The following is a 20,872-nucleotide window of genomic DNA, read 5'->3' on the forward strand; positions in this document are numbered from 1 at the left end:
CCCAGCGGCACCCCACTACCGAGCATCTTTCTTGACAGAAGTTTGTTTTTATTTCATCAAATCTACCCTTTTCCTCTGGGCTGACTTGACTCAAACTATCAGCAGTCAGAGATGCAGCAGCAAATACATTAAATGCCAGGCTGAAACTTGTACAACAGACACTTACAATGGTAAATGTCAGCCGTCGGGTGGCGCTAGAGTAAAGAAATCAATTCTGAGGATGTCCGTTCATAGTCAGAAATCTGAGATATTCCAGTCTGGACCAGAAAAAAATGGACAATTTTTTTTTTTCCAAGGTAGAAAAAAAAAAAAGGCATCAATAGAGAGATAGTGTTTTACTCTGGATGAAATAAACAGCATCAGCGTTTACGGGCTCCAAACAGCGCCTCTTGAACAGACCCAGTAGAAGTGAACACTGATGCTGCTGAAAGGTTTTCTTTTACTTTTACGAAACATCCAGTGCTGTTATTGACACAGCTGAGTGTTCAGATCATTTCAAATAATCGCTGCATCCTTATTAATTTGGCTGTGACGGATTTCATTTACATATTAAGGAGGATGGAAGCTATGAGGACCATTTTTTGTATTTTCAGACAACACAAGTAGTGGTAAACTTCCTTGCACATTAGGAAATAATTAAGTGCAATTCCAGTTTCTCACCCATTTTCACTCACAAAAAAGCGAATGAAATCAACATTTAGCATGAGTCCATAGTTCTGATTTTGTCATTTATTGTGGATTTAAAAAAGAAAAACAAAAAAAATTCAGACTCACATTCAAAAGTTAACACTGACGATGACAACGGGAATCATCACACAATCATTCTGAGGGGCTCTGTATACTGCAGTGGCTTCAATTCTTACAAAATAAAATCATAAATAAACTATTTACAGAATAAAAAGTGAACCAAACGCCATCAAAATCTGCACACACACACACACACACACACACACACACACACACACACACACACACACAGTACGTAACATTCCACTGTCGTCGGGTTCTTTGGCCAAAAGTGGGCACTGACAGTCAAACCTTGGTGAATGGTGTGGAAAATTAGCGAGCAAGTTTTTAATATTCACAAAGGCTTGGATCATATTTGACAAAAACCACTATGATGATGTACAGTCGTTAGGTGGAATGCTCTTTGGTGGAACCTCAGATCTTTGACTCTCCATCTCCTATCTGTCCTTTCAGGATGACGTTTAGACGGTAAGAACACAAACCTCTCACTTCCTTTCTGTCAGACCGAGCCAGCTGCGCAGGAGCGCTCTGCATCAGCCTATTCATCTCACGAGTGTACGCCATCATACGGTGGTTACAACACTGGAAAAACCTGGCGCACTGGTGAATGAGCTTGAAAACGTGCAAGAGAAGAAGAGGCGGCACAAACTTGTTCCATCGCCATGAACGCTCTCATGTGTCACTGGGACTACTCTTTGGATGAAGGGTAATCACGTACGACTCGTCTGACACAAACATGATGCTGATGAAACATTTGTTGATGGCCATTCAGCAACAGACGGATATCTGCTGGCAGGCTCAGACCGCCCTGATGTCAGTTCCACCTTTCGTCGACCCATTGGATCACTGCTCCTTCATGACGTAGACGTACACGGTGGTAAGAAAGTACTTCAGGGACTCCATGACAGAGCTGAGCCAGTGGTGCTCAGGAGTCAGATCCTGTTTCACTACACATTTTGTGATGTCCACCTGGAATAAAAATGCAAATTAAGTTTTTCAGATTATTTATACTGTTTTTTTTGTTGTTGTTAAAATATCTTTCAAATATTATAGGAGGAAACATAATGAGATGCACCTCGGCTAAATTTCACTGCTCCATGTCCATAAAAAAGGACTTGAAATTCATGAACTAGATGCTCTCCCTGTGGAGTGCAAAGGCTGATAAAAAAAAAAATGAAGTTTTTTTTTTTTTTTTTTGCATTTGCCCCAAAGTTGACAAAGTCCTGAAGGTTTTTTTTAAAACTCTGTTTACACACAAACAAACCAGCAGATATAAATCATGAGTTCTGATGTACAGCAGCATAAACGTGACATATCCTTTTTATGCCTGTATTGTTCATGATTTATGGCTGAAAATATTTTCTGCTGTCCTGTATTTCTACCAGTAGAAGTTAACCAGGAATAGAGCAGCCATCACTGTCAATACTGACTGGAAGGGAATATTCCAGAGTAATTTTGCCGCTCCAGGGCCTACAACGTTACATAAACAGCAGAGGTCACCCACCCATCCTCCTCGCCTCTTCAGCCAGTGCACCAGGAACTTGCGTACAAACTGGCCCAGACTGTCCACTAAGATATGGACTGTTCTCGGGTGCCCTTGTCTGACACAGTCCACTGCAAGGGCTCCAGCTACTGCATACATGGATACCACCTTACCCCATGTTATACCTGCAGCGCGAGAAACACACACCACCCATGCATAAGTCTTAATGGATATTAAGTCACATTTTAAAGCTCCAGCAATTCCTATAAATCATCCATAACTTTTTTTTAGCCTTCATTTAGGGTGTAAGGTCCACACTAAATTCTACATTTGATACTTTATCTGAGTTGGTCTGGGTGCGCCACCGTGACACAGGGTTTTATATTACCAGGTAACATCCAAACTAACCAAAATATTGGGGCAGAAATTTATATTTTCCATCTCTGTGGCCACTGTTCTTTCATACAGTTTTTATTGCAGCTGTCCCATGTGTCCATTTGTTTGTTTGTTTTTGATACACGCTAGCAAAGAGCCTCACAAGCTAGACTACGTTTGAACTGGCAGCTGGTGCAACCTACTGCAGAGATTCAAGTCTCAGTGGGAGCAACAGTTCCTCTCTTATTCTGTCCATTAAAACATCTGCTAGTTCTGTTTCATTTTCCGTGACCTGACACTAAGCACCTTGGTCAGCAGATGAACCTTGTACTAAATTGTAAATACCAGGTTTAACTAAACAAATGTGTCAGTGCAGCTGACAAGACATTTGACTGCATTACAGGCTAGTCCTAAAGTAAAAAGTTGTTGCAGAGAGGTGGAAAACATTTATCGCATTGAAAAATAGTCATGAGATTCAAAGCTGAAAAACTGTTAACCTTTTTTTCCTTTTTTTTTTTTACTTAAACTTGTATCAAAGACAGAAGAGCTGAGCTTGAAGCAATCCGGTCTGATGATTAAGAGCATCCGGCCACTTCTATCTACAGTTTCCAAGGCAGCGTAGATTGTTATAATGACTGCCAGAGATGCAGTGCAGGAACTAATGGTATTAGCCTCCTTTGGAGTGGCTTGGATCATCACCTCTGTTCTTGAGAGGCCACCGTGCAGTGTCTGACTGGGTCTATAAGGGGATAGAGCTGGAGGCCAGCTTAAACAAGATAAGTGTCCAACGGAGGCTGTCAACCCTCGTCACGTCCCGCTCAGAGTGCTGAGAATAGAGGCGAGATTGTCGTGGATAAAGCTGGAGGAGAGGAGGCAGATAAGGTAGCAGGAAGAGAGGCAAGACCAGTGGAGGCCACAGTACAGACGGCCCACAAATATTCAGCTATGATATGGACTGAACAATTTCCCTACTATATAGGAACTATACATATATATGAATATACTGTACGTTTGGTACAATGTACTTCCTTGATAAAGAATGGCTGAGGGCTAAATTTGTTGATAAAAATCTGTGGAAGCAAGCTTACATGCTTCTTTTTCTAATTATATCCCTTTCTCCGCCCACACCAGAAGGAAGGGGCAGCACGGGTTCACCAGTTTGTTATTCTTCAGGAGGAATCCCACGCCGTCTCTGAAACATGCAGCCTTGTGACGTCGACTGAGGCACAAGTCGAGCCAGAAAACAGGCAGGAAGATCGCATTATGCCTGCCTGTTTTTGATCCGTCATGGAAATAAGCCAGAATAGAACTGATCTTCACACTGCAGCCAGACTATTTAACCTAACCCAATGGCTCAGGGAGAGGACAGAGTCGGCCTTTATTTGGATATTTGTTGCCTCTTGTGATGGTATATGAAGTAGAACCGTTGTCAAGACAACACCACAAAAAAAAAACAAGTCCAAGAAAAGCACAAAGTCAAGATCTAGTGTCCAAACCACACTCCCGACACAAGGATTGGACAAGGATTTAACCAGAAGCTCTTTAAACGTCTCGGTATTCTCTCAAGACTCATTCAGCACATGTCATCTAAATAGAAATGGAAATAAAATCTATTAGCTCCACAACCGTTAATCTGATTAACATCAAACTTGGTATGTGCATTGCTGGTGCCTCAAAGAAGTGCAGTGGTGAAGGTTAGGGTCAGAGTGGGTCTGGGGTGACAGACCTCCTCAGATGAACATCAGAGACTGTCGAGAAAGTTTTGTGACATCGCACGTGTGAGGCAGTTTGTTTTTGAAAGATCACGCGAGGAAGGCTTCAAGCTTGAAGTGTCAGGCTCGTAAAAACGACTGCTTCTTAAAAGGTATCATGCTCGTAAGCTAACTTTTAGCCTATTCCACTGAGCAATTGAGGAATTCGTTTCAGATAGTTCCAAGTGAGACCGATGAAGCAGGACTGGACAGTTATGGAGTAGAGATACTTCACTTAACAGCTGTTTTGAGTAACTATACTAAACTTGACTAATTAGCAGTGGCTTTTTTTGGTGTTTTTACTCACTACTTCACTAAAACCGGTGATTTAAGAAGTACTGAGAAAAAGACTTTAGAGTCAAGGTCACACACCAAGTGCCAGGTGAACACGTCAATGTCCATCTGTCATTTTCAACATCTAAATGAGAAGCGCATTGTACTTTTTGCACATGAACACACTCGAGAGGTCCGACTTCACCACTATGACTCAATTAAACTGTGTAAGGAGAATTAAAAGGTTCACTCTAGTTTCTCTGTGATAGGTTTTCAGTGAAGGAAAACCTGGAGTACTTTAGGACAGATGATCACAACAGGTTGAAAAGATTGTGGTTATATTTAAACTCGGTAGCGTGTAGCAGCTCAAATCAGAATAATACATGCTTGTTCTAGATGGAGACACACACACACACACACACACACACACTCGTCATTCAAATTTGCTTGATTAATCACAGTAACTGGCCTCATCAGACACGCCGGGCATCTTAATCACTTCCTGAGCTGGGATATCACCATCCTCCTCCTCCTCATCATCAACACCTTGAGGTCTAGAACAGCTGCGTACCTGTTGAGATGATTTCCGTTGCCACGCCGATGAAAGCATCCGACACCATGTGCTCCATGGCAACAGAAATGTTGAGCTGCCGAGCGACGTTCCTGTACAAGCTAGGCTGTATAGACTCCAGCTCGTCACCTAGGTAACGAAGGAAGACAAAAAGAACAGAGAGAAGTCTGTTAGGAAGAACACATTTGACCTAGTTAAAACTAATCATTTAAACTCTCGGGGTTATTAGTAGACATTTCCACTCTGGGGGAAGAGATGTACCTCTCCTTCTTGATCAGCTTGTTCCCTCACTCGGGAACTTAACACGACAGAGCAGAAAATCAGGAAACCACCTTCAGTGTCGATGCGAACAATGTTTTTTATCTACTCAATCAAACACGGTATTAGCATAAAGGAACTTAGAGCGTAGCTTATAACTTTCTGAGAAGTGATCAAATCAGTCGCTTCCAGTCACACTTCAAAGATTTTTAAAAAAAATTGATTTATTTTTTAAGAGATTTGGAAGTCTTGACATTAAAAGAGGCCCGATGAAACAATGAAATTAAACTTTCATACACTTTTAGTTAACATGTTGATTGTTGCTTCTGGGATTCTGATATAGAATCTGAATGTTGTCCTGAACAAATTAAATAAAAGATTTGTTTTCTAATGTGTTACAAGTCTCCATCAGGCTGTGTTGCTGGATTGAACAACCATTTCTGGAAGTTATTTGGATTCAGTTGTGGTCAAATTGGCAAACAGTAGCATTTGCAGCGACTAATTAATACACTTAACATAAGTGTCCAAAATGTAACCTTCATCAATATTGGTAACACAATTTATTCACAATGTTTGGAACTTATTCAAACAGAAATTCCAGCCAAAGACTAATCACAGGTGAAATTAAAACCCACAAAAACATACAACGTTAGAATATCATTTTAATCTTCACCCCGTCAGCTCTGTAACCAGGCAAGCATCTTGATAACATGAACGTTTGCAGGGGATCTTTCTCATCTCTGCTGCCCAACAGCCTATACGGCATCAATACGTCATCAGCTCCACATGCAATGGCTGCAAACGACTAGAACTTGAGCAGGAGAGAGCCAGTACCTCTGCCTAGACGACCTCAGTGGAGGAAATTTGCCTCTTTTTTGTTCTGTTAAATAGATCACCTCCCAAAAAAAAATAAATCTTTTGGGTTCTTTCTCCGCTCAACCTACAGCTTTCTGCAAAGGCTTTAGAGTTTTTGTTTAGTGCAATCAAAAATGACACCAAAAACAAGACGGTTGCAGTTGCATCATGAAACCTTTTTATCCTTTGAATGATTTTCAAACAATGAGACATTTAAGTAAAAACGATAGAAAGTGAGGATTTCCGAGAAACTGCAGCAGATTAAAAAGATTTTATCAGCACTTTCTGAAGCTACAGTACGATTCTGGACTGTGCAGCCTTGGACAAGAGTTTGTTTCTGTTCATATACACAGAGCTTATATGACACTAGATGAAGAATATTAGGATTTAAATGATAATCAAACTGGACGTCTGCCAATCATAGCTGGCAGACGTCCATGAGCTATAATCACATCACACAACAGAGACATGTAGAGATGTCCAGTTCGTTTCTTACCGAGACAAAGAAGAACAAGAGACACCTCAGAGAGCGCTGCGTTTGATGGCGAGAGGTTGAGTTCTGATTTGGACCACCCTAGCCCGTTCTGGTTGAGTCTGGACAGGATATAGTCTCTGCAGAGGGCTTTGGACTGGGACACCAGTTCCTTCTCAGTCAAAGATCGATCAAACACATCCAGAACCTCAGCTGCGAACACAGAAGACCTCCGCAAAACCTCCATGACCTCCTGCAGGGGATCTGTGTCAGTGAGGCTGACCTCTTCAGATCAGCTAGGCCTCAGTGCTGCTCTCTTTATCCCACAGGAACAAACTTAAGCCAGCTGCAAGGATAAGGAAAATAAATGAGGTAATTCGTAGTTATAATTATAACAACTACACGTTAATGGAAATACAGGATTAATTCCATTTTCTCTTGTACCATAACATCCATAAACTGAATATCAAAAAATATTATCCCTTAAATGCCAGCTCAGCCCACACACACCTCCAGTTTGTCTTGAATTAAATGAGCAATCACTGCCATCCGAACTAGCATCCTTAGTTTTATTTATCCACAAGGACTGTGGGTGTATAAGGACATTCATGATCATAATCACAGCAGAAACTTACATAAGAATATGCTGGAGGCGTTATTGTTGTGAGTCACATGGTGGGAAAGTCAAGATGTTGCTACACTTCTTACATTACGCAACAACAAGGACTGACAGGAAACCATCTGTCTGAAAACACCGAGACAGACCCCTCTTTATTTCATATCAAATGTAAAAATAGTAAGAGATCACGTATTTTGATGTGAGTGAAGGAACGCTTACCTGCAGCATCGCTGTCCTCGCCTCTGATATCCGTGTCCGATAATGGATTCACTCCAACCAGCCCTCCTCTCCTCTCTCCTCCAGACTAAAGTTCAAGGCAACTATCAAGCCTCCGGGGTAAAGTTATGGGTCAGGCTTTATTTCCAGGAGCGCTCATGCTTTTGTCGGTCCACTTGTTTCTGTGAAAAGCTGAGCTTGAAGCCGTGAGAGGGACGCGGATTCAGGACGCCTACCTGTTGTTCCACCTTCTCATTGGCGAGTATTGGGTACGTTAGATTTTAGCACAGGAGCCGCCCGGAGGAAGGTGAAAAGCCCGCCTCGTCCGCTTGTTCCGACACATTAAGGGTCGCGGGGGGGCTGGAGCCTATCCCAGCGTCAACGGGCGAGAGGCGGGGTTCACCCTGGACAGGTGAAAAGCCCGCCTCTCACTCGCTAAATCAGCTCAACCTCATCAGGGAGACAAATGAACTGCATCTACGTTTTTCATTCATAATTTCACACAGGTATTCAGCCTGCCACAGCACTAGAGCAATCCACTTTTAATGATTTTTTTTTTTTTATTAAACTTGTGCGCATAGAAATATCACGTTACCAAGAGGTGGATTTCCCAGTTCAGGTGTAACACCGCAGTTGACCTCCTTTCAGTTTATGTAACTGTACCTTCCAGAGGCCAAAAGTGTGGCAGTTTAAATCCGCGGCCAAGCAGGTAAATATAGACGCCCTGCACCCCCCGCGCTGGCCAGGCAGAGGTCACCTTGTTACTCGTTTGATCAGCTGACTTGTTATTATAGATCTGAATTACATCAGCGGGAGCAAAGCCAACATATTAATTCACTTGTTTTCTGATGGGGATTAATCTTCCATGAAAGATTCAGCTCTAAATGTGAGTCTCTGTTTAAACGTTCAGCCCGCCTAAGTAGTTCTTCGTCCCCGCGTGTGGGATTTTACCGTCATATCAAGAGATAATTATTACATTACATTGATTAATCACAGTTTCAGTCGGCTGGGTTCTGATGTGTAGGATCAGTACAAAAAATACTCCTCTAAACCAATAAACTCACCATTACTTTAGCAATTATTTAGCTTAATTTTTATTGCTGCTGCTGCTGCTGCTGCTGCAATTGGCTTTTTTTTAAATTTACTTACTTAAATATTTGGCCGCTGGGTGTCGCTATTATTCATTTTGTGTTGGAAAAAAAAAATCAACGCCAAACAAGGAGCATCAACTCCTGTGTCTGCTGAGGTGATTGAGTCGGGAGGGATGGCATTATATTCCCTGATAATACATACGTACTTCAAATACAATGTCCAGTAGTTCATGGGTGGTTTTGATCGCTGTGACTCAGAAAAGGGTTTTTCTTTTCTTTGTCACACAGCAAAAGCATGACGTCCTCAGCGTGTAATTTACTATTGAGTCACAAAGATAAACAAGTGTTTAAAGTACAAAAAGTAAAAGTATTTAGAGAATAACAAAGCTATTTGAAATTATCATCGGAATTGAAGTCATGATTTGAACAAAGTCTAAATAATGCGGTCATGTATAATCTTACTTTTTCCATGTTTTAAACTTGGGTTGGTATTTTTTTGTTACTTTTTAAGTTAGGAGAAACTTTTGTGAGGTACTTTTACTTAGTTATGCACCAGCTTGAGGGAATGTGCAGTGTTGCTTAATTTCAAATGTAATGAAAGGAGATGAAATTTAAAAAAAAAAAAAGTCCACATGAAAAGTAGACACTAATCTTGTTTTATGAACCAAAATTACTTGGTAAGTTCTACTTAGGTCTACAGTCCACCAACTATAGAGTTGCTGGGTGCTTCTGTAATGAGTTTATAATTAAAAGAACAAAACATGAGAACCTCGAGACTAAAGTCACATTACAAAAAAAACAAATACTTCAAGTCTCTGTGGCATGGGGAGATGTTTTAATGGACCGGTTTCTTAACTGATTCTGCTGCTTGAAAGTAAAGACAACCTCACCCCCTTTTGACAACCATGAGTCATTATTCACATTCATTTTCAGTTGAGGGAGCAGAACCTTTAACTGTGGGCCTCATTGTCTTTCTCAGGAGCACCAGAGAAGCAGTGAAAGTGAGGGGGTGTTTTAAATGTTTTTGATCAGATGTGCGTTAACGCGGAATGAACAAACACGATCCAAATGACAATACTTGGAACACACAAGTGTCAGGGTGTCAAGAGACGCACGTGGAATCTCATTTTGTCTTGTTAGAAACGACAGAGGAGTGAGGCGGCACCAGATTCCAACAATTTTAGTGAAAAGGAAATTTATGTGTTTGACCGTGTGACTCGTGTTAGGTAATCTTAAGTGCTCTTCTGATGCCTCACACTGAGAAATGCATGTGTAGCATCTCAAGCAGGCGTGCTGGATGGCCTTTGCTTAATAACCCACAATAGGGGAGTTGAGGAAAATCCGAATGCCTCAAGGATCCTGTCTATTCCCTGCTTATCATGTGAAACCGAGAACAACGGTCCGCACACAAGGTGATCTTGTTCCACTGTTTGTTACCTTCTATGTTTTGCCCGAGGCAAAAACCATGACTTAAGTCAGTTTTGAATGGTCACAAGACCAGGAAGAACAATCCACACGTTGTAGGGTAAATCAATGTGGCAGCTGCAAAACAGCTGACAAAGCATTGTGTCTGATTATTGGGTTAATTACATCAGCTCTGACATCCTGGTCGAGATGATATCACTTCAGCCCTCACCAGGCTGAGTCGAAAACAAAATAATTTCAATGTAAAAAACAAATATGTCTGCCTCCCTGGAGAAAAAAATCTACATCTCTAAAGGACTGTGGGCAAACATTAAAAACGTTTTCAATAAACATCGAGGCTGAGAACAAATTGTCCATCGAGCACATTTTAAGTTGTTAGGGGAAAAAGGTCGTGAAAGTGTGCATCATTGCACATCAACAAATTTACTAAAACGTGGGAATGTAAATATTATTAGCAAATTTCCGTATAATGTTTTCATTTGAACTTTAACCTGAAATAAAATATGAACACAGAAATGCTCACTATATTACGCAGAGGATTTTGCATGTGCAAATACAAAGTCATCATCACATGCAGGTTCGTATCAGCGATGGCAAGTTGTTGTTTCAGGCCTCTGAATTTATCTGTGAGCAGTTCAAACACACACCAGGGCAGTGGGCACGCGTTGCACTTGGGGAGCAGTCTGGGGTTAAATACTCGGCTCAGTCTTTCAGATTGGCGTCTTTGTGAGCAGCTGTGTTCCCCTCACTCTCTGTGGAGGTCACCGAGTGAAACTGAACTGAAAAAATGTGTTAATGAGCTGACTTTCTCTTTTAAATTGGTGAGCTAAGGCAAGTTTGGAGTGAGAGCCACACCTTGTTTAGTAGCCGCTGGTCAAGTCTGAGCCGTGAATGTCACCTACTGCACCACATACATACACTTGTCTTTGCACCTACACGAGGAAGCATGAATATGAATATACCACTTATAAAACTCGTCAGTCTCTTTAGTTTTTCCCATGAAAATGCACTGTCTTTGAACTTTGTGGAGTGAGCACACATTTAATATGTCTGTGGTTTTTCTCTCCTGCACTTCTGCGATGGGCCACCGTGTGCTCAAGTCAAACCAGATGTAAACAGATGATGATCGCGCCCTTCTGTTCTCCCTCCACCGTTCATGGATTCCTGTCATTCCACTTAACCTTTCATTCTCCCGGCAGGGTGATGAGTAAAGTGCAATCCAGGCCTCACACCCAACACCATGCCTGCTTGGAAAACAGGTCAAACCAGAGATGCAGCAAGGGTTAGGACAGGAACCCAGCCCTCTTGCTGCCATAGGGATGGGCGATGCTGGGATGTGACGTTAGGTTAGTGAATCTATGATAACTGAGTTCACCTTTAGTCCAAATTTTACGTGTGGTTGACTGTTTTTTTTTATGTTTTGAGTGTGGTGTAAGAAAAAAAAAGTATGATCAGACATGTGGGTCATGGTCACCCCAGGGGGGCTGAATTAAGGGATCTGATTTATTCAAACCCTATGAAATAAAGTGTGGAATCGCTATTTTTTAAAGTTATTATAGAAATTTAACCTGAATTGTTTTCAATAATTCCTTTTTTTTCTTTACTCTTTTAATAACAATAATATTGGAGTTTATTTCCACAGGGTCTTGGCCTCTTTAACCAGAGTGTTCCCTTGCCTGCCATTGATGAGACAGTCCAATCACAAACAAGCTAAGTGAGGATAAGAAGGAGGAGCCTACTATTGAAACAAGGTGTGGTCCTGAAACTAGCCTGGTTTGTAGTAGTAGTGCTGGGGTTTAAATTGAGTTGAATGTCTCCTCAGTCCCTCTTTAGCCAGCCTCTCACTTCTACTCACCTCTGCTTTTCTTTCTCTCTTTCCACATTTCTTGTTCAGTTCTTTCAGCCCTTCCCTTGAAACTATCTCCCCATTACACTTGAGGAATAGCACTGCATGTGTCTGGCTTCCTCCTGATCTCTCTCACTGCTGCTGCTCAACTATTGGAGGCTCTGGATTGAGTGCTGCCTGCCCCCGGCTGTGCAGCTGCTTCCCCCACTAACAGGAGTGAGAGCTGAGGCTCAGCAGGTGAGTCACCCGCAACAAACGCAGATACTTGAGCTGTCAGACCAAACTTGACTTGCTCTTTAACAAACGGTTTGACGGGTTCATTTCTGGATTTTAACTGATTCTGATGCTGTTCTTATGTTTATTGTGTACTTTTTTACACGGTCAAAGAATGATGAGCTCATATCGGTGTATCTCAGGTGGTTGGCAAGGCTAGCTGTATAGGTCAAATACTTTGCCTCACCAGTTTGACTTGATCTGTTAGTCAGCAGGAGAATATTTCTTTGTTTTATGATGATGATACACAGCTTCATAAGTTACACAATCTCTTTTCTTTGACTGGTTAATGCTGAGTTGCATTAATAACATAGAAAAACACTGTTGCCTGTGAACGTACCTATTGAGTCAGAATGGAGACTGTACATTTCCGGTGCATTTTTTTGAAAGCGAACTGTCTGATGAGCGACTGCAGCTGCCGCCTGTTTATTCAGTCTGTGCTGAGGCAGGTGAACAGGTTGCTCTGCTGCTCACCTGCCTAGCTGACTTCATTTGTAGCTCGCTGTCATCACCCTGATGCTGACTCTTCACCTTTGTTGTATTGTTTCAGGGGTTTTATAGAAGGAAAAAGCCAGCACTCACCATGTTACGAGAAGCTGTGTCAAGTGTTTTCGAATTCTACAATTCTCTCATATTGAGAACTGGTGAGTTTCATTTGATGGATTTCTCCATTAACTTGATGGATTTTCTCCATTGTGATCCAACTAAATGTCCATGTAACGTGATGGCAATGATTGATTTCCCAGATGCCCGAGTCAAAGACTACCCGCTGATGCAGAGTCCGCTAAAGATGACCAGCATCCTGTTGGGCTACATCGTCTTCTCCATGTACATCGGCCCTCGCCTGATGGTCAACCGCAAACCTTTCCATCTCAACACAGCCATGATTATCTACAACCTCAGCATGGTTTTATTTAACGCCTACATAGTGTACGAGGTATGAAATCCCTCCGGGAAATGTGACTGAAACTGCATTTGAACTGAAGTGATTGTGAGTTATTATACCTGCTGCCGATGTCTTTGACGCCTAGTTCATGATGTCTGGATGGGCCACCACCTTTACGTGGAGATGTGACCTCATTGACAACTCGAGCAGCCCACAGGCACTAAGGGTAAGATGCTACATCGTTCATCGTAGAGAATAAATTAGTTTAAAGGTTCGTGATGATCGGTGTAATTGTCTCTTTATGGGGAAACCGTTAAAATTTCCGTCTTTTCCTTCTTCCAGATGATTCGAGTTGCTTGGTTGTTTTATTTTTCAAAGTTCATCGAGCTCCTTGACACAGTAAGGACATTTTTCATCTTTATAGATAGTTTTTCTTTTTCCCAGTGTCTATTCGCGTTTTCCTTCAAATTGCAGCCGTATTTGGGCCAAATCTGATATACTGTTGGCACTGATGGCTTAGTTACAGCACAGGTGAATCTCGGGCAGGCCAGAAGTGGCCTACTATGATCTAACAGGCTGGACTTGGGTTATGGTGTCTGCAGTATATTTATTGACCTCGGTCAGATTTGGCCCAAAAGCAGTGGTGTGGATGGTGTCCACATTTGGAAGTGAATGATGGGCCAAATCTGACCCAAGTGTTTTTGCTGAAGGGTTTTGATATTTATAAGATATGTCTAAAGGAAGCTGGTCATCCCTTCAATGTCCCCTTGGAAAAAAAATCACTTGGGACAGATTTGACACCTCACTCGCTTCCAAATGTGGCCACATTTTTGTTGTTTCACTAGCAAGGCCGACCCTACCAACAGAATGCATTTAACCACTTTAGAGAGATCATTGCGAGTTCTGAACATGATAGCTGATGTCGCTCTAGGGCATGATGGACCCTCATGAGAGGAGGAAGCAGGGGAGGAAAGAGGAAAGGGTCATATGAAAGAGTGAGAGGTGTGTTTGAGGTGTTGCCCTTATTCTGAAATTCTGCTTAGTCATTTCAAGGACATTAGCTATCACTTGGACGAGGTCAGGTGTGAGTCATACTATATCCATTGAAAGCATTCTCAACCTGAGGCCATCATTCATGATAACATAGAACAAACATTCGGCGCTATTGAGGACTTGTTTGACCTTTGACACCAAACCTCAACTTGGTGTACTTCATTTCAGGTATTCTTTGTTCTGAGGAAGAAACAGAACCAGATCACATTTCTCCACGTGTTCCATCACTCCTTCATGCCCTGGACGTGGTGGTGGGGCATCACTCTGACTCCCGGTGAGGTCTAATCGGCTGAAACATTTTCATACACAATGTGTTTCAGCTCAGCGTGTGTCCTTAACTCTCTTCAAATTACTGGTGATCCTCACAGTCTACACACTGTGAGCAGATAAACTGTGACATGGCTGTTCAAATGTATAATGACATTATTGCTCTTGCTCTCTCTTCAGCTGGAGGAATGGGCTCCTTCCATGCTATGGTGAATGCATCCGTCCACGTTATCATGTACTTTTACTACGGACTCTCTGCTGCCGGGCCTCGCTTCCAGAAATACCTGTGGTGGAAGAAGTACATGACGGCCATCCAGCTTGTATGTAGCATATTTTACTTAATTAAAAAAAAATCAAACTTTTTTTTTTTTAATGACAAACCAATTTCCTGCTGTTTTACAGACACAGTTTGTTCTGGTCTCCATTCACATCAGCCAATTCTACTTCATGGAGGAGTGCGACTACCAGGTTCCCTTGTGGATCCACCTTATCTGGATGTATGGTGTCTTCTTCTTCTTACTCTTCTCCAACTTTTGGGTGCAGGCCTACATCAAGGGGAATCGACTCCCTGCCTCGGACTGCAAGCCGAAACAGAACGGGTCTATCGGTGCGCACCACGCCATGGTGGAAAATGGCAAACGGCTGGAGAATGGGAATGCTCACCACCACATGAATGGAAAGATAGTCATGGGCAAAGTAAAGGAAGTTTAACGTGGTGACTCTGGAAATGAGACGCAGGTGTAAGAAGAGCCTCTTTTGTCATCCATCATTCTCATCTAGTAGCGTAGAGGAACGGCTCATGTTCCACTACACAGCTCCCTTTATTTCTGTCAGTCTAGTCTTTTTTTTTTTTTTAAAGAAAAAAAAAGGATTAACCTTCCTTGGGATATAAACGGCATCTTGTGTTTTGCCAGCGACCTGTTCTTGTCACACTGTGTTTCTTAGTAGTTGTGCCACACTGTGACGCACACCGGATGAAGTTTGGTGCTCATGTTGTCGCTGATGTATTCGTCGACTCAGACTGTTTGGCTAACGTGAACTTATTGCTCGGGGGTATCACACCACTGAAGACTAGCACATGTAAATAACTGCTTCTGCATTGTTTTTGCCAGAAAAAAGAAGTTTTCATCGTAAATTGTCAAGTATTTAGTTGTATTTATTTATTTTTTTTGAAATAAACAAATTTTAGATAAAAAATCTGTGTCATTTGGAAAGCCTTTAGTGTGTGGAATGTACGACATCACTTTTTTACTGTATATTACAGTTGGTGAATTTTTTGCAATTTTGCATAACTTAATACTGGCATACAACTGTGTTCTTATTCATCAATTCTGAGTTTTATAATTTAACACCTTGTCATAGTCTGTTTTCTTCATGAACTGTGTGTAAAATTAATAGAAAAGTATACACTGTATTAAATTTGTTAAGAAAGTTAATGCCTGAACTGGAGTTTTGTGATATAATATTTATGCTGATGACAGCTAATGTCACTGTTGAAGATTTTTCTTATGAGTGTTATGGTACAACATTTGATATAGTGGAAATTGAACATGTACATATACTTGAAGGAGAAAGAAGATAAACTTGATAAATATGTATTCGTTTAATCCTGCAACATAAAGAAAATCTCATTTTTCCCTTTATAATTAACTGAAAACTGTAAATACCTGAAACTGCACATTTGGACCTGCATCGTGAATTTAAAGAAAACCCTGCAACTTAAGACGGCAGGTGGACGATTGAAACATCCATCATAACCACGATTTCAAACCAGAGAAATTCAACTCCCAGGAATATGAGAGAAAGAGAAATATGCCTCTTAACAAAATGGGAGCGCGGTGGAAAAACTCAAGTATATTTATTTTGCCCGTGGCCGTGTTTGGCTCACTGCAGGAGAAGTGGCATGAATCTGTAGGCTGATGTTACAAATGCTGCTGGAGGCCGTGGTTTCTCAAACGGTTTCACTCAGAAGTACCACTGAGTACACAAGATTTCTATAATACAAGCAGCATTTTATGCTAGTATCAAAAGACCCATAATTTACTGCAGACTCAATATCACAAAAATAAACAAAACTGCTGAATCATTTGTGTCTGAATGTCATTTGAGCAAAGTGGCGTCAGAGTGAAAACTGGAATTTTTAAGTTGGAGACAAAATAATGATGGACTTAAGACTGCTGTCATGGTTGATTTGTTCTGAGTTTTTGAAGTTTTAAATTTTGCGGCAGTGTCAATCGCACCACCATCAGGACTATTGGCCTGTAAAGCTAGCGGAAGTTTAATATAACAGTCTCATTAGCAAGATGATGGATGGACAAGAGGGACCAGCAGTAAGGCCTGTTTATACACACACTCACCTGTTCAGCTAGATAATTGCTGAATACAAAATACCACTCAGTGTATGTGGATGGGCAAAAAAAAAAAAAAAAAAGTTGGTATCATAAGGGAGGTGAAACCTCTGCTTACAGAAGAACAAACAGGCACCAGGGACCATGGTAGATGCAAGTTTGAAGAACCAGTGCAATATATGACAAATGCAAGTAAACACATCTCAAACATGGTAACCATTTTATTTATATCCCAGTCCTGCATACAATAGAGCCTGATCACTGTTAAAACCAGTTGAAGATTATAAATACATTTCAAAACAGTACTGCTAAAATCCACCATAGCAAACCAGTATAGACAGTTGATTCAAAACACATTTAACCACTAACAAAAATGCAGTAAAATGTCAGCGGTGGCAAACTAAAACTGGGTGGAAAATCTTTATTGTGGATTAAATAAAATTTTTGTACATAGCTCAAACCACCATTGAACAGAAAACATGAAAGCACAAGAGAAAACCCATCATCTGATAGACTGATGGATGACGCTGCTGGTTGACTTGGCCAGACGCTCTTTGGCCTTCTTCTTAACGGGGTCCACCTCGAAGCTCTTCCACAGACGAATGGTCTCATCTGCAGCAATGGAGGCCACTGTAGAGAAGTCTGGACTCATAGTCAAACTGAGAACTCTGCCCCCGTGTCCTGAGGAAACAAAAAACCCCAGAATGTTTATATAGGGCAGGTAGCATCAGGTACAAGAGCAGTTTCACATCAGTTGAAGGTTAAAACATTTAATGCATGAACAAGCGGACAGTAATTCCACTCAGTTATTTACCATTGAGCTCTGCAACTTTGGTGAGTGACGGGTACTTCCAGATCGACACGTTGTTGTGGGCATATCCATGAGCAGAGACCAGCTCCTTGTAGTTTGGTGCGAACACCAGGGAGGAGATCTGAAGAGAACATCGAAATGATTCAGCAGGTTTTCACTGGCGGGTACATTAAGACTCTTACATGATGTTGGGTAAATGTAAGGAGCTTCCCTCGTCCTGCCTGGCTCCAAGGATGGACGATAAAGACATTTTCCAAAAATGTGGCGTGTTCCCTTCGCTAAGATCAACAAATTCAAGTCTGAAACGCATGTCCAGGAGTTTACCTGTGACTGTGTGTCGAGTGAACCGATGCAGGAGCTGTTCACATTCCAGATGTTGATGCGACGGTCACTGGTTCCACCCCCTGATGCAAGGATGTTAGGTTGCCATGGACACCAGGCTAAAGCCTAAGAACACACACATGCATACGATAGACTATTATCCATTTTTTGTAGTTATTTTCAACATTGTACTCAAGATAGTCACTACTAGGAATATTTTTTTTCCTTGTTGGGAAAGTTAAGTCTGCTACGTGTGTCTGACATCGCTCACCTTGATGGCTCCCTGATGTTCAGTCCAGCAACGCACAGCCTGGTTATCGTAACTCCCGCTTCCCTCCGGCACACGGGGCCAGACACACAACAGGTTGTCGTTGCCTCCGCTGGCCAGGTATCGGCCATCTGGCGACCACTTCAGCCCACAAACTTCTTGGGAGTGACGCATGAGAGTGAAGATGTGATGGTCTGCCACCCTCACATCATGATGGTGGATATGTCCTGATCGGGAGCCACTGTAAGGGTTTAAAAAGGAGTGGATGCAATACAGACACAAACAAAAAGGAAAAAAAACAAAGCTATCCACATTTTCAGGTGATCGAACAACTGTACCTGGACAGAACATGTTCATTCCAGCTCAGGCTCCCAACTCTAGCTGTGTGACTTGCCATGCTGCGAAGACGCTTTTGGTTCTCCACATCCCACAACTGGAAAAAAGAAAAGAAAGATTAAAAAAAAAAAAGAATAAATACAATGCAATGTTAAAACACACCAGTGCAGCTTGTGTGTCATTGTCATGAACTGAAAATGTGTTAATCATCACACACTGACTTGAACTTTGCAATCACTGGTGCCGACAGCAAGGTGGCTTCCTTCTTTGGTCCAGGACAGTGAGCAGATGTAGTCCTCCTCGCTCTCCATCGTCATGAGAAGGGTGATGTCACCCTGAGAGGCATCCCACAGGTAAACACTGTTGTGAAGCGCCACGGCCATAATGTTCCGACTGCTCCAGTCCAGTAGATTCAAATCTGGGGAAAACATTTTAAAAAATTAATCACAACAAATGTTATACTTAGAAATTCAGTTTTTTATGCTTCTGTTTCACAAGGCCTGTGGGATGACTCATGCATCATGCTAGAGCGAAGAAACACCAGACTTACAGAAATCGTTTCGGAGCTGGGGAGCGTCCAGGATTCTGTCGGGAGTAGAGGAGATGTATCTTGCCTTTTTGATGGAGGCGGGGGTTGTAGCCTGACTGTAGAGGACCTTCAAGTTGTTCTGATATCCTGTACAGTGAGTCACATATTAGATCATCAATAACTGAAACTCCAATTCAAGTTCATGTTATATGCATCTGCCAACCACTGTTCTCACCTTCAGGGGCGTTCAGTGGCTTCCCACCAAGATGCAGGATCTTTGCGTCTTCAATGTTGTATCCATTCAATGACATGGACCAGGCTTTCTGATTTTCCTTTAACAGAAAAAGAGTCAACTGCAAATGTCTGCACTGGAAATGTCATGTTTTAATGCTTTGGGTAAATTTAAAGAAATGATCAAAATTAAAATTCCTTACTGATGCTGCAGCTGTGTTGTTGGCATCCACAGGCTCATTCTCCTTAGAGAGCAGGAAACTTGCCACATCCATTTGTTTGCTGTTCCTGATGGGAATGAAGCGATCACCTCCCATCTTGGAAGGCGTCTGCTTCTTATTTTTGCCTGAAATAAAAGCAACAGCCTCAACGGTTAATATCTAATAAGAGTTTGTCCAAACATCTGCTGATGTTAAGCGCTGAGCACGACACCTCTTTTAATGTTAAATTGCAAACCTGAGTGATTGACCAAGTTACAAAATGACTTCACCGAGGGCTAAAAATCCTCTACAACAAATTCGCCCGTAAGATCATTTCATGAATAAGGACTACGTTCGTAACTTTACCTGGTGTTTTGCTCGGCGTCTTTGACGAACTCAACGAGGCATTAGCGGACTTTCCAGGAGACAAACCCCCGGATGTGTTGGAGGAGCTGGCTTTCCTCTGCCACCTGGCAATGGGAGCGTTTGTAATGGGCATGTCGAGCTTCAAGATGCTGTGGATGTCATTCTCAAACCCAAACTGCGCCATCTCATTCACTTTTTTTTACACCACCTGGAAATTAAAGCCAATTACCAGAATGGAGGAAATAATAAGAAAATAGAATGAAGCTACAAAATAATCGACTAGTTGATGTCAAATGCGCTGCCAAATCACGCAAAACTATTCTCGTAGGCTAACTCTTAGCATTAGCTCGACTGAGCTGTGTTACCCACGACTAAGTATACCAAGATAGCATTTATGTCCGAGAATGAACCGCTTTAAGAGTTACCTTGTTCACCATCGTGAAGAACAGAAAATAAACTGTACCCCTCACTGACCGAGTTACTTATCAACCGAAGAAGTGAGCTTACCTTTGCAGTAAAGCGTGACTCGCAGAAGCACCACTGCCTTTTTATCCGTCTCTCCTTTCTAATTTTTTGAATTTGGTGCCGATGACGCCCACAAGGTTTAAATGCCAGTAAGCGCTCGTGTGATTGGTCCGTTCAAGACCATGACCGTCCGCGATCGCATTGCTATGGTAACGTTTGCGTATTCTTTGATATGATTGGTAGAAGGAACTTCCGGGGGCCGGATGACCTTGCTTTCAACCAACCATGTTTCAAAATAAGAACATATCGTCATCTACTGGCCAAAAACGGAAGCATCAAGAGTCAGAAATACACTCGGTCGTATAATTCATTTGCGTGGACGCTCCAATACAACAACAACATTAAAATGAAAAAAACAATCAAATACGATGATACATAGATCACTTCACATATTTTAAAATGTAAGTAAATATTATTATTTATGAGACTTAAATACTCTGTATGCCCACTACACAGGAATAATGACCTTAAGTAAC

The 20,872-nt window shown here is 41.8% G+C and overlaps 3 protein-coding genes across 6 annotated transcripts; 1 reads left to right on the plus strand and 2 right to left on the minus strand.

Annotated features, from left to right (window-relative positions):
- Positions 1-317: 317 nt before the first annotated feature.
- bokb (BCL2 family apoptosis regulator BOK b) lies at positions 318-7,961 on the minus strand. 2 transcript variants are annotated; one of them, XM_086203646.1, is made up of 6 exons: positions 7,624-7,961; positions 7,421-7,530; positions 6,810-7,131; positions 5,201-5,329; positions 2,252-2,415; positions 318-1,716 (listed from the first exon to the last, which is right to left on the minus strand). In XM_086203646.1, the coding sequence occupies exons 3-6, from the start codon at positions 7,030-7,032 to the stop codon at positions 1,591-1,593; spliced, it is 642 nt and encodes a 213-aa protein (XP_086059772.1). In that variant the 5' UTR covers positions 7,033-7,131; positions 7,421-7,530; positions 7,624-7,961; the 3' UTR covers positions 318-1,590. The 2 variants fall into 2 exon arrangements, with proteins under 2 accessions (XP_086059772.1, XP_086059771.1); XM_086203645.1 differs by lacking the exon at positions 7,421-7,530 and having other exon boundaries at positions 319-1,716.
- Positions 7,962-11,892: 3,931 nt separating this feature from the next.
- On the plus strand, positions 11,893-15,901 carry elovl1a (ELOVL fatty acid elongase 1a). Of its 3 annotated transcripts, none has more exons than XM_086204972.1 (9): positions 11,893-11,909; positions 12,031-12,219; positions 12,806-12,899; positions 13,002-13,192; positions 13,287-13,367; positions 13,484-13,540; positions 14,363-14,468; positions 14,642-14,781; positions 14,864-15,898. In XM_086204972.1, exons 3-9 carry the CDS (start codon positions 12,839-12,841, stop codon positions 15,170-15,172), a joined length of 945 nt encoding a protein of 314 aa, XP_086061098.1. In that variant the 5' UTR covers positions 11,893-11,909; positions 12,031-12,219; positions 12,806-12,838; the 3' UTR covers positions 15,173-15,898. The 3 variants fall into 3 exon arrangements, with proteins under 3 accessions (XP_086061098.1, XP_086061099.1, XP_086061097.1); XM_086204973.1 differs by having other exon boundaries at positions 11,901-12,219; positions 14,864-14,929; positions 15,005-15,901; XM_086204971.1 differs by having other exon boundaries at positions 11,901-12,219.
- A 1,114-nt stretch (positions 15,902-17,015) lies between these two features.
- On the minus strand, positions 17,016-20,523 carry cdc20 (cell division cycle 20 homolog). Its single transcript, XM_086204974.1, has 11 exons — positions 20,379-20,523; positions 19,872-20,079; positions 19,509-19,651; positions 19,310-19,406; positions 19,096-19,221; positions 18,767-18,963; positions 18,548-18,642; positions 18,213-18,450; positions 17,945-18,067; positions 17,624-17,741; positions 17,016-17,490 (listed from the first exon to the last, which is right to left on the minus strand). Exons 2-11 carry the CDS (start codon positions 20,053-20,055, stop codon positions 17,312-17,314), a joined length of 1,500 nt encoding a protein of 499 aa, XP_086061100.1. The 5' UTR covers positions 20,056-20,079; positions 20,379-20,523; the 3' UTR covers positions 17,016-17,311.
- Positions 20,524-20,872: the final 349 nt, after the last annotated feature.

The sequence above is a fragment of the Aulostomus chinensis genome, chromosome 5 (assembly GCF_037954235.1).
Source record: "Aulostomus chinensis isolate RoL2024-O1b breed Wild chromosome 5, RoL_Achi_v1.0, whole genome shotgun sequence".
Lineage (NCBI taxonomy): Eukaryota > Metazoa > Chordata > Actinopteri > Syngnathiformes > Aulostomidae > Aulostomus > Aulostomus chinensis.

What these genes read in the sequence shown, in the direction of transcription:
- elovl1a (XM_086204972.1), top strand. Translation starts at nt 12,839, where the DNA reads ATGTTACGAGAAGCTGTGTCAAGTGTTTTCGAATTCTACAATTCTCTC. An exon ending in TTCTCTCATATTGAGAACTG is followed by an intron (nt 12,900 to 13,001) that starts GTGAGTTTCATT and finishes TTGATTTCCCAG; the next exon opens with ATGCCCGAGTCAAAGACTAC. An exon ending in ACATGACGGCCATCCAGCTT is followed by an intron (nt 14,782 to 14,863) that starts GTATGTAGCATA and finishes GCTGTTTTACAG; the next exon opens with ACACAGTTTGTTCTGGTCTC.
- bokb (XM_086203646.1), bottom strand. Translation starts at nt 7,032, where the DNA reads ATGGAGGTTTTGCGGAGGTCTTCTGTGTTCGCAGCTGAGGTTCTGGAT. An exon ending in AACGGAAATCATCTCAACAG is followed by an intron (nt 2,416 to 5,200) that starts GTACGCAGCTGT and finishes CTCGCGCTGCAG; the next exon opens with GTATAACATGGGGTAAGGTG. An exon ending in TGAAGAGGCGAGGAGGATGG is followed by an intron (nt 1,717 to 2,251) that starts GTGGGTGACCTC and finishes TTTTTATTCCAG; the next exon opens with GTGGACATCACAAAATGTGT.
- cdc20 (XM_086204974.1), bottom strand. Translation starts at nt 20,055, where the DNA reads ATGGCGCAGTTTGGGTTTGAGAATGACATCCACAGCATCTTGAAGCTC. An exon ending in AATGAACATGTTCTGTCCAG is followed by an intron (nt 18,451 to 18,547) that starts GTACAGTTGTTC and finishes AAACCCTTACAG; the next exon opens with TGGCTCCCGATCAGGACATA. An exon ending in CACTCGACACACAGTCACAG is followed by an intron (nt 17,742 to 17,944) that starts GTAAACTCCTGG and finishes TGTTCTCTTCAG; the next exon opens with ATCTCCTCCCTGGTGTTCGC.